This window comes from Coregonus clupeaformis, chromosome 12, assembly GCF_020615455.1.
Source record: "Coregonus clupeaformis isolate EN_2021a chromosome 12, ASM2061545v1, whole genome shotgun sequence".
Classification (NCBI taxonomy): Eukaryota; Metazoa; Chordata; class Actinopteri; order Salmoniformes; family Salmonidae; genus Coregonus; species Coregonus clupeaformis.
In genome coordinates this window covers 36,109,737-36,121,689 of record NC_059203.1, presented here as the reverse complement: position 1 = coordinate 36,121,689, position 11,953 = coordinate 36,109,737, and the positions used below count along the sequence as shown (strand labels likewise).

Genomic DNA, 11,953 nt, shown 5'->3' with positions numbered 1-11,953 from the left:
ATCAATTGATAGTGACAGAATTAGATTACTTCTCAAGCAAAGTCTATTTTTTGTCTAGCCTCTGATATCTCCATATCGGAGTCACGTCTTTCCCGGGTATTTTACAGCTTGTTTCTAGCATAAAGCATCGCGGACCAAAGCGCTGTTATAGATCACTTTATATATTTTATCTTCTTCAAAATCTTAAACTAACAAGGGGTACGCCTGTGCTTTTCGTCATTTTCTTTAATAAAAGGTAGGCCTACAGCATAACCTCTCATACTCCCTCAATTCGAGTCTTGGTTTTAACTTAACAGACACAGAGGTAGGCTATTTAAAGAGTGCATGGTGGGTGGAGGAATTGACCGACAAATCTATGGATATAGCAGGCTATAACCTAATTTCGTCTGTCAAACAGGTAGGCCTGCCTATTATTTCTTAAATAGGAAGAAATAGGCTCCAACACAAAACCCTCTTGTTAGTAAAGTCTAAATAAAAATGAAGACGTTGAAATTAATTATGTCTACTCGAATTTGCCTACTTTCAGTACCATGAGCTGTCCATTTCCGAGTGATTGTTTCGCGCCTGCTGCTTCACGTTTCAGCACCACAATGTAAATTACTCTAATCTGTTTTATTGTGAGGTCAATAATTCTGATAAATACATCATGGGCAAGAAACATATTGTTTTTAATAAAATCAATTATAGTAGTAGAAAGCTATCAAAGTTGACCTGTGGTCCTCCTCATCTCTGCACTCTCCTTCTCAAACTGAACGGAACATAGGCTAAAGGCTAGTCTGTGCGCAAGATATTGCGTTTTTTGGACTAAGCCTAATAATGCCTTTTCCAGCATGATGGAGCACCTTGCCATAAGGCAAAAGTGATAACTAAGTGGCTCGGGGAACAAAACATCGACATTTTGGGTCCATGGCTAGGAAACACCCCAGACCTTAATCCCATTGAGAACTTGTGGTCAATCCTCAAGAGGCGAGTGGACAAACAAAAACCCACAAATTTGGACAAACTCCAAGCATTGATTATGCAAGAATAGGCTGCCATCAGTCAGGATGTGGCCCAGAAGTTAATTGACAGCATGCCAGGGCGGATTGCAGAGATCTTGAAAAAGAAGGGTCAACACTGCAAATATTGACTCTTTGCATAAACTAAATGTAATTGTCAATAAAAGCCTTTGACACTTATGGAATGCTTGTAATTATACTTCAGTATACCACAGTAACATCTGACAAAAATATCTCATAACACTGAAGTATGTGAACTTTGTGAAGACCAATACTTGTGTCATTCTCAAAACTTTTGACCACGACTGTAGTTTTATGTACACTATCCCAGCAACTATCTTAGAAATATACTGCTAAAAAAAATAAAGGGAACACTTAAACAACACAATGTAACTCCAAGTCAATCACACTTCTGTGAAATCAAACTGTCCACTTAGGAAGCAACACTGATTGACAATAAATTTCACATGCTGTTGTGCAAATAGAATAGACAACAGGTGGAAATTATAGGCAATTAGCAAGACACCCCCAATAAAGGAATGGTTCTGCAGGTGGTGACCACAGACCACTTCTCAGTTCCTATGCTTCCTGGCTGATGTTTTGGTCACTTTTGAATGCTGGCGGTGCTTTCACTCTAGTGGTAGCATGAGACGGAGTCTACAACCCACACAAGTGGCTCAGGTAGTGCAGCTCATCCAGGATGGCACATCAATGCGAGCTGTGGCAAGAAGGTTTGCTGTGTCTGTCAGCGTAGTGTCCAGAGCATGGAGGCGCTACCAGGAGACGTGGAGGAGGCCGTAGGAGGGCAACAACCCAGCAGCAGGACCGCTAACTCCGCCTTTGTGCAAGGAGGAGCAGGAGGAGCACTGCCAGAGCCCTGCAAAATGACCTCCAGCAGGCCACAAATGTGCATGTGTCTGCTCAAACGGTCAGAAACAGACTCCATGAGGGTGGTATGAGGGCCCGACGTCCACAGGTGGGGGTTGTGCTTACAGCCCAACACCGTGCAGGACGTTTGGCATTTGCCAGAGAACACCAAGATTGGCAAATTCGCCACTGGCACCCTGTGCTCTTCACAGATGAAAGCAGGTTCACACTGAGCACATGTGACAGACGTGACAGTCTGGAGACACCGTGGAGAACGTTCTGCTGCCTGCAACATCCTCCAACATGACCGGTTTGGCGGTGGGTCAGTCATGGTGTGGGGTGGCATTTCTTTGGGGGGCCGCACAGCCCTCCATGTGCTCGCCAGAGGTAGCCTGACTGCCATTAGGTACCGAGATGAGATCCTCAGACCCCTTGTGAGACCATATGCTGGTGCGGTTGGCCCTGGGTTCCTCCTAATGCAAGACAATGCTAGACCTCATGTGGCTGGAGTGTGTCAGCAGTTCCTGCAAGAGGAAGGCATTGATGCTATGGACTGGCCCGCCCGTTCCCCAGACCTGAATCCAATTGAGCACATCTGGGACATCATGTCTCGCTCCATCCACCAACGCCACGTTGCACCACAGGAGTTGGCGGATGCTTTAGTCCAGGTCTGGGAGGAGATCCCTCAGAAGACCATCCGCCACCTCATCAGGAGCATGCCCAGGCATTGTAGGGAGGTCATACAGGCACGTGGAGGCCACACACACTACTGAGCCTCATTTTGACTTGTTTTAAGGACATTACATCAAAGTTGGATCAGCCTGTAGTGTGGTTTTCCACTTTAATTTTGAGGGTGACTCCAAATCCAGACCTCCATGGGTTGATAAATTTGATTTCCATTGATAATTTTTGTGTGATTTTGTTGTCTGCACATTCAACTATGTAAAGAAAAAAGTATTTAATAAGATTATTTCATTCATTCAGATCTAGGATGTGTTATTTTAGTGTTCCCTTTATTTTTTTGAGCAGTGTATAACTTTGTTCTGTGCTTCTCCTACCATTCACTTCAGAGCCTGTAGCAGCCAAACTCAACTGGCGGACCGCGGTCCGGGTCCGGACCCAGAGAAGGGTCATTCCGGACCGGACAACATCGCATTTTGTTATATATACGTCAATACATTATTTTTAGACAGCTTTAAAAAAAAATCTACCGGGCGCAGCGGCCTCTTTAACTCAGCAACCTCTCTTTCTCGCGCTCTCTCTCGAAGCAACGCCCACCTCTACTAGTGCCCCGTCTAATCCAATCGTGTGGTTATATGCAAATACCAGAGGCCGCGTTTTACCCAATCACATTAATCAAAATATCCTAAGTGGAACCTTGGGACAAGCAGGCAGAAATTACATTAATCCAAATATCCTCCGCGGAACCTTGGGACAAGTAGGCATAAAGAAAAATAAAGATTTGACCGCGGTTCAACTGTAAAGATCACAGATAGAAGGAGCTTAGTTACCAGTATCTTAGTTAATATGGCTTGTTAAAAAAAAAAGATAAGTTGAGTCTGAAAACCGTATTTTCAAAGACGTGTGGATGGAACAGTATTTAATCATTCTCCCCGCAACTAGCACAAAACCAATGTGCCTGATATGCAGTGAGTCCGTAGTTCTCGTGAAAAGTGCCAATGTTAAGCGCCATTATGACACCAGACATAGTAAATTCGATCAGACGTATCCCCTGAACACTGAGGTGAGAACAAACAAGATTAACCAACTCAAATCCCAAAATGAGAGGTCCACCAAAATCATTATCAATTCTCTGAGAGCCCAACAACGTGCAATGGAGTGTTTACTGAGGTTTTGGGAAAACACAAACAAAAACATTTTCAGACGCTGAGATGGTAAAATAATGCATGTGTGAAGTTGCTGACACCTTGCTTGAAGGTAAACAAAAAGATGAGCTCAGGGGAAAGATCAAACAGATCCCACTGTCAGATTCCACAGCAATGAGGATAACTGAAATATTAGCTGAAGATTTTACTTCACAACTTGATGAGGCCATTCAGAATGCAGCATGCATTTCATTAGCTGTGGATGAATCAACAGATAATACTGATAATGCCCAGCTTCTGGTGTTTGTCAGATTTTATAAAGAAACAAAGAAGGAATTCTGTGAGGAGCTGTTGGGTTTAACAAATCTAGAAGCACACACACGGGGAGAGGATATCCATGAGATGCTGACAAAAAGGGGGATAGATCTGAAGTCAGTGGTTTCCATCACCACAGATGGAGCTCCAGCCATGATAGGAAGAGGGAGGGGACTGGTTGCATGTTTGAAAGAGGACCACCCTGACCTGGCATCATCCATCAATCTGTCCTGTGTGCCAGTCTGGGAAAATAGTATTCTGAGGTCATGACAACGATGATGAAACTGATCCAACTTTTTGAGAGCAACATCATCCCTACAACAGCGCCTGCTACGAGGCATTCTGACAGAGGCCAATGCCAGTTTTGATGACTTCCTACTGCACAACAATGTCAGATGGCTCAGCAAAGGCAGGGTTTTGGAATGCTTTTAGGCCATTCAGGAGGAAATCAAAGCTTTCTTATCAGAGTAAAAGAGTGACAAGGCAACTCAGTTTTCTGAGTTTTTGGTAGATGAGGAAAAGATGGAAACAGTTGCATTTTTGACAGACATTACATCACACATTAATCAACTGAATATGAGCTGCAGGGATGGGACAACACAGTGTGTGATATGATAACAGCAGTCTGGGCTTTCCAGAAGAAATTGGAGCTTTTCAAGAATGATCTCCAGGGAGAACTTGTCTACTTCCCCAATCTTCTGGTGCAAACGCAGGGAGACAAAGATGTTCCCAACCATGTTGATTTCATCCAGAAGCTGATGGATAACTTCTAGGCTCGCTTTGATGACTTCATGTCTTAAAGTAATGGTGGACTCTCATTTCTCTTTGCTTATTTGAGCTGTTCTTGCCATAATATGGACTTGGTCTTTTACCAAATAGGGCTATCTTCTGTATATCCCCCCTACCTTGTCACAACACAACTGATTGGCTCAAACGCATTAAGAAGGAAAGAAATTCAACAAATTAACTCTTAACAAGGCACACCTGTTAATTGAAATGCATTCCAGGTGACTACCTCATGAAGCTGGTTGAGAGAATGCCAAGAGTGTGCAAAGCTGTCATCAAGGCAAAGGGTGGCTACTTTGAAGAATCTCAAATATAAAGTATATTTTGATTTGTTTAACATAGTTTTGGTTGCTACATGATTCCATATGTGTTATTTCATAGTTTTGATGTCTTCACTATTATTCTACAATGTAGAAAATAGTAAAAATAAAGAAAAACCCTGGAATGAGTAGGTGTGTCCGAACATTTGACCGGTACTCTATATATACAGTTGAAGTCAGAAGTTTACATACACCTTAGGCAACTACATTTAAACTCAGTTTTTCACAATTCCTGACATTTAATCCTAGTAAAAATTCCCTGTCTTAGGTCAGTTAGGATCACCACTTTATTTTAAGAATGTGAAATGTCAGAATAATAGTAGAGAGAATGATTTATTTCAGCTTTTATTTATTTCATCACATCCCACTGGGTCAGAAGTTTACATACACTCAATTAGTATTTGGTAGCATTGCCTTTAAATGTTTAACTTGGGTCAAACGTTTCGGGTAGACTTCCACAATAAGTTGGGTGAATTTTGGCCCATTCCTCCTGACAGAGCTGGTGTAACTGAGTCAGGTTTGTAGGCCTCCTTGCTCGCACACGCTTTTTCAGTTCTGCCCACACATTTTCTACAGGATTGAGGTCAGGGCTTTGTGATGGCCACTCCAATACCTTGACTTTGTTGTCCTTAAGCCATTTTGCCACAACTTTGGAAGTATGCTTGGGGTCATTGTCTATTTGGAAGACCCATTTGCGACCAAGCTTTAACTTCCTGACTGATGTCTTGAGATGTTGCTTCAATATATCCACATAATTTTCCTTCCTCATGATGCCATCTATTTTGTGAAGTGCACCAGTCCCTCCTGCAGCAAAGCACCCCCACAGCATGATACTGCCACCCCCGTGCTTCACGGTTGGGATGGTGTTCTTCGGCTTGCAAGCCACCGCCTTTTTCCTCCAAACATAACAATGGTCATTATGGCCAAACAGTTCTATTTTGTTTCATCAGACCAGAGGACATTTCTCCAAAAAGTACGATCTTTGTCCCCATGTGCAGTTGCAAACCGTAGTCTGGCTTTTTTATGGCAGTTTTGGAGCAGTGGCTTCTTCCTTGCTGAGCGGCCTTTCAGGTTATGTCGATATAGGACTAGTTTTACTGTGGATATAGATACTTTTGTACCTGTTTCCTCCAGCATCTTCACAAGGTCCTTTGCTGTTGTTCTGGCATTGATTTGCACTTTTTGCACCAAAGTACGTTCATGTCTAGGAGACAGAACGCGTCTCCTTCCTGAGCGGTATGACGGCTGCGTGTTCCCATGGTGTTTATACTTGCGTACTATTGTTTGTACAGATGAACGTGGTACGTTCAGGCATTTGGAAATTGCTCCCAAGGATGAACCAGACTTGTGGAGGTCTACAATTTATTTTCTGAGGTCTTGACTGATTTCTTTTGATTTTCCCATGATGTCAAGCAAAGAGGCACTGAGTTTGAAGGTAGGCCTTGAAATACATCCACAGGTACACCTCCAATTAACTCAAATTATGTCAATTAGCCTATCAGAAGCTTCTAAAGCCATGACATCATTTTCTGGAATTTTCCAAGCTGTTTAAAGGCACCGTGAACTTGGTGTATGTAAACTTCTGACCCACTGGAATTGTGATACAGTGAATTATAAGTGAAATAATCTGTCTGCATGTCACAATCGTTTACGGATGAGACGGACCAAGGCGCATCGTGATAAGCGTACATATTTATTAACGTACTGAACACGAACAAAACAACAAACAAACAATACGTGAAGTCCAAGGTAGACTAATAACATACCTATACGGAACAAGATCCCACACAGACTGGTGCCAAACGGCTGCCTAAGTATGGTCCCCAATCAGAGACAACGAACTACAGCTGCCTCTGATTGGGAACCACCCTGGCCAACATAGATCTACACGATCTAGAAACTCAAACATAGAAAACTAAACATAGAAACTACACACCCTGGCTCAACATTTAAGAGTCCCCAGAGCCAGGGCGTGACAGTACCCCCCCCCAAAGGTGCGGACTCTGACCGCGCCCCATAAACATAACAGGGTAGGGGCCGGGTGGGCATTCCGCCTCGGAGGCGGATCCGTCTCCAGGCGTAACCACCACCTTCTCTCCACCTCCCTGTTGCGCCCCTGGTCTGGTCTGGCACCGCTGACTGGAGCTGGACCCGACGACGGTGGAACGAACTGTACAGGCTCCGGACTGGAGCCGCTGGCCGAGCTGGACTGGGCACCGGTGGAGCGGATTGCTCTGGCTCGAGTGGATCCGCTGACTGGAGTTGGACCGGACCCCGGTGGAGCGGATTGCTCTGGCTCCGGAGTGGAGCAGCTGACCGGTGCCGGACCAGGCACTGGTGGAACAGGCACGGGCCGTGCCGGACTGGACACGCGCACCACTGGCTTGGTGCGGGGAGCAGGAACGGGCCGGACCGGGCTGACGACGCGCACCACTGGCTTGGTGCGGGGAGCAGGAACGGGCCGGACCGGGCTGGCGACGCGCACCACTGGCTTGGTGCGAGGGGCAGGAACAGGCCGGACCGGGCTGGCGACGCGCACCACAGGCTTGGTGCGAGGGGCAGGAACAGGCCGGGCCGGGCTGGCGACGCGCACCACTGGCTTAGTGCGAGGAGCAGGAACGGGTCGGGCCGTACTGGGAACACGCACCACTGGCTTAGTGCGGGGATCAGGAACGGGCCGGACCGGACTGGCGACACACACCACTTGCTTGGTGCGAGGAGCGGGACTGGGTTCCCTTATAAACCTCCGCTCCTTCTGCTGCCTAACCAGCTCCTCTCGCCATGCCTCTACACTCTCCTTCTCCCTTATCGCCTCCTGTAGCTCCTCCCTCTGACCAATGAACTCCTGCTCCCTCTGGACCAATAGCCCCCGTAACCTGGTGGCCTCCTCTCCTAGTCTGCAGATTCGCCCTGTCGCTGCCTCCTGCTGCCTCGTCGTCCACGCCGTGTGCCCCCCCCAAAAAAAAATCTTGGAGTTGCCTCTCGGGTGTCCGTCGTCGGCACGGTTGGCGCCATTTCTCCTCTCCTGCCTGGGCATTTACCTTCGCCCATGGCCCTTTCCCCGCGAATATCTCCTCCCATGACCACCATTTGCCCACCTGAGACATCGCTATTCTCTCTTCCTGGGCACGCAGCTTGGTCCTCATTTGGTGGGATCTCCTGTCACGATCGTTTACGGATGAGACGGACCAAGGCGCAGCGTGATAAGCGTACATATTTATTAACGTACTGAACACGAACAAAACAACAAACAAACGATACGTGAAGTCCAAGGTAGACTAATAACATACCTATACGGAACAAGATCCCACACAGACTGGTGCCAAACGGCTGCCTAAGTATGGTCCCCAATCAGAGACAACTAACTACAGCTGCCTCTGATTGGGAACCACCCTGGCCAACATAGATCTACACGATCTAGAAACTCAAACATAGAAAACTAAACATAGAAACTACACACCCTGGCTCAACATTTAAGAGTCCCCAGAGCCAGGGCGTGACACTGCAAACAATTGTTGGAAAAATGACTTGTGTCATGCACAAAGTAGATATCCTAACCGACTTGCCAAAACTATAGTTTGTTAATAAGAAATGTGTGGAGTGGTTGAAAAACTAGTTTTAATGACTCCAGTGTATGTAAACTTCCGACTTCAACTGTAGGCCTTAACAGTTTGTGAATACCGTTTGTCACCGTTATTGTGCAATTAATGTATTGTTTAGTGTTGTGTTGTGTAGTGGCTTTGCTGGCATGCATATTTTTATTTTTTTATATTTAATATGAGTTTGCACCACCAAGATGTACATGCTAAAATCGCCACTGATATAGCCTAATAAGCAACTAATTGTAAAACACTAAGAAATATTTAATTAAAAAAATTACAAATTATATGACCCTCCCCTGGACTAGATTTAAAAACTACTAAACTCTCCCCTTGACTGAAATTGAAAAATCATGACACTCCCCCATTTTCCTCCAGGTAACCACACGAATAATCTCATAATGTAGGTTTTACCCGCACTGCATCTGCAAACTGTGGGCTAGAGCGCACTTGCCAATACCAGAGTGAGCACATTATATAACGCAACCTTTTTTGTGGCAAAACCATCAGAGTTAAAAATGCGATTGAAACCGATTGAACTTGTATTTTTTATTCGGTACATGGGAATGTAACTGTAAAAGTTATTTTATGTGCACTACGCCATCAGCACAGCCTTTTATCCTCAACATGTCCATTTGAAGGAAACACATCTCTGGTGAAACAAAGCGCATATTGTTTTTATGCGGATTTTAGAATATTAGCATGAAAATCTTTTGCCAATTGGATGGAAACTTACAGACAGACACCTGTCCTCTCTTGCGCACAATAGTGCTGAACCCAGTGATTGCTGCTTGATTTGTAGTCTTTATGGTTTTGTGTCATTGTGTATATATTGGCAATTGATCATGCCCACTGCAGGGGAGACCAAAACAACTGTGCCCTGCCAATGTAAATCTTGTTAAATAAATGTTTACACTCTCGTGCACACTGTTCCATGTCCCAAAGAGTGGTGCACAGAGAGAGAGCAACTGCGTAATTTCTCATCACCCTGAAGCCTGAAGGTTACCTATTTATGTAGTAAATGTATTGCCTCATGATTGTTTCGTGTTTACTAGCTTTTGCAAGACTCTGGATTATAGAGGATGTAAGCGCAGCCCCTTTGACACCGAATGGGTTAAACCCCCCCGGCAGTGCAGCTTCTGGTTGGAGGAGCGGAGCCTCGGCGAAATCAGCCCCTGCAGAACCCCGCTGGAGCGTAGGCGGTGATGCACGCCACAGGCACACAACTCAGCAACCAGGTATAGAGGAATCGGTGCATTCACAGCATACTTGTTGAGCCGTTCCAAAAGGGAAGAGCAGGACACGAGTTTGACCTGAGATTTTACAGCGCATGTAACCCGCTTTTAAACATGTCTGATGCGGGGGTGATGTCTCTAAAAACAGCCTCCAATAGACAGGCGGTGAGCGGAGCAACAATTCAGCGCAATGGCTTTTTAAGATGTTGAAATGTTTATTCTTATACTCTCAGGCTAAAAGGAACATATGTAAGTAACATGACTATAATATCTGGTATAATTTTCGTCTTCATCTGTTGCACTTTGACTACCATAATGTTGTAGCTAGCCTATCCCATCTATAGCCAATCTATAGGCCTATCATGGTTATGATCAGACCATCGATTGGAGGAATTCAAAATGTGAATGGAAATTGTGTAATTTCTTTCGCTTTTGTGAACCATCGGACTTTAGAATTACATATGCACTTTTGGGCACATTATTTGACTGATCCAAATGTTTTAGCCAAAGCCTAACCGAGCAATGTTTAGAATTATTTTTTTAAAATTAAAACTCAGATATTTTCCCACAAACAACTGGTTAATGATTACACTAATGTCGAGTCTGTTTTGCGCAAATTATAGTAGGTTATATAAGCTACATGGCAGTTGCTTATTGCTCTAAATAGACGAATTAAAAAACTTTGGTGTGATTTAAATGGTGTGAATTTTCAAAAATATACATAATTTATTATTTGTTTATGATAACCTGCGTTTTTTGCTCAAATTAAATAGAATGCTAGGTCAAGATAATGATTTGCATTGTTTGCAGAGTAGGCCTACTTTAGTTTTCGCTGAGTCTGGACTCCCCTGCTTATCTATGTTAGTAGGGCTAATACTGTATCTCTTTAGGGAGATGAGTTCAAGAACACCTTCAAATGTCAGGTCGCAGCTGCCTCGCTCTCGTGAAACCCCGCTCTTTTATATGGCACTAAAGTTAAATGATTTCAGCGCCGAAGTAAAGGGACAGCGCACAGCGTGGAAATTTGATGGTTTTCTCTACTGACAGTTTTAGGCGTTGTCAGCACTGGAGAGCGCTCATGAGTAGAGTCGATTATATCATTGGCTTCCCCCACTCCGTTCACTCATCAGCGAGGAAAGCGGCTGAGCATCTTAAAGCTGATTAAATTGTTTGTTTGGTTCTCTAATGAGTGGATAAACCACCTGACATTGTGTGAGAAACGTTCTCTATCAGGTCTGTAGGTCATTGGGTTCGATGGTAATTTTATATAGTGACCCATGATGTTTCTCTTTTCCTCTTTTCGCAGCCACAGGAATGGGGGAGAACAGACCCTAATGTAGGACCGTGTCTTCTGGACCTGTCTGACCTTATAGTTTCTGACATTATTCAATCTCAAGTGGCCAAACGTCTTGAATGAGGATGAATAAAGGGGGCTCTCGGTCGACCACCTCGCTTCCACCCGAGCCGGTGGAAATCATCCGTAGCAAGTCGCACTCCCGCCGGGTGACACTCAATGTTGGGGGTCTTCTCCATGAAGTTCTATGGAGAACGCTGGACAGGTTGCCCCGAACAAGGCTGGGCAAACTACGAGACTGTAACACTCATGAGTCTCTCATGGAGATATGCGACGACTACAGTTTGGATGATAATGAGTATTTTTTCGACAGACACCCTGGGGCTTTCACATCCATTCTGAATTTCTCCCGCACGGGAAAGTTGCACATGATGGAGGAGATGTGTGCCTTGTCATTCAGTCAGGAGCTGGACTACTGGGGTATAGATGAGATCTACCTGGAGTCCTGCTGCCAGGCCAGGTACCACCAGAAGAAGGAACAGATGAATGAGGAGCTCAAACGAGAGGCCGAGACTATGAAGACCAGGGAAGGCGAGGATTTTGATACCACATGTTGTTCCGAGAAGCAAAAGAAACTTTGGGATCTCCTGGAGAAGCCAAGTTCATCTTTAGCTGCTAAGGTAAGCACTAAGTCAGGTAAGCTACCTCTTCAA

At 44.9% G+C, this 11,953-nt stretch overlaps 1 protein-coding gene across 1 annotated transcript in view; it reads left to right on the top strand.

Annotated features, from left to right (window-relative positions):
* Positions 1–11,271: 11,271 nt before the first annotated feature.
* LOC121578762 (potassium voltage-gated channel subfamily B member 1-like) overlaps positions 11,272–11,953 on the top strand; it is a 103,354-nt gene continuing 102,672 nt past the window's right edge. Inside the window, exon 1 of the mRNA XM_041893150.1 lies at positions 11,272–11,920. Within this exon, the coding sequence (XP_041749084.1) occupies positions 11,360–11,920 (561 nt within the window). The 5' untranslated portion in view covers positions 11,272–11,359. The remainder of the gene's footprint in view (positions 11,921–11,953) is intronic.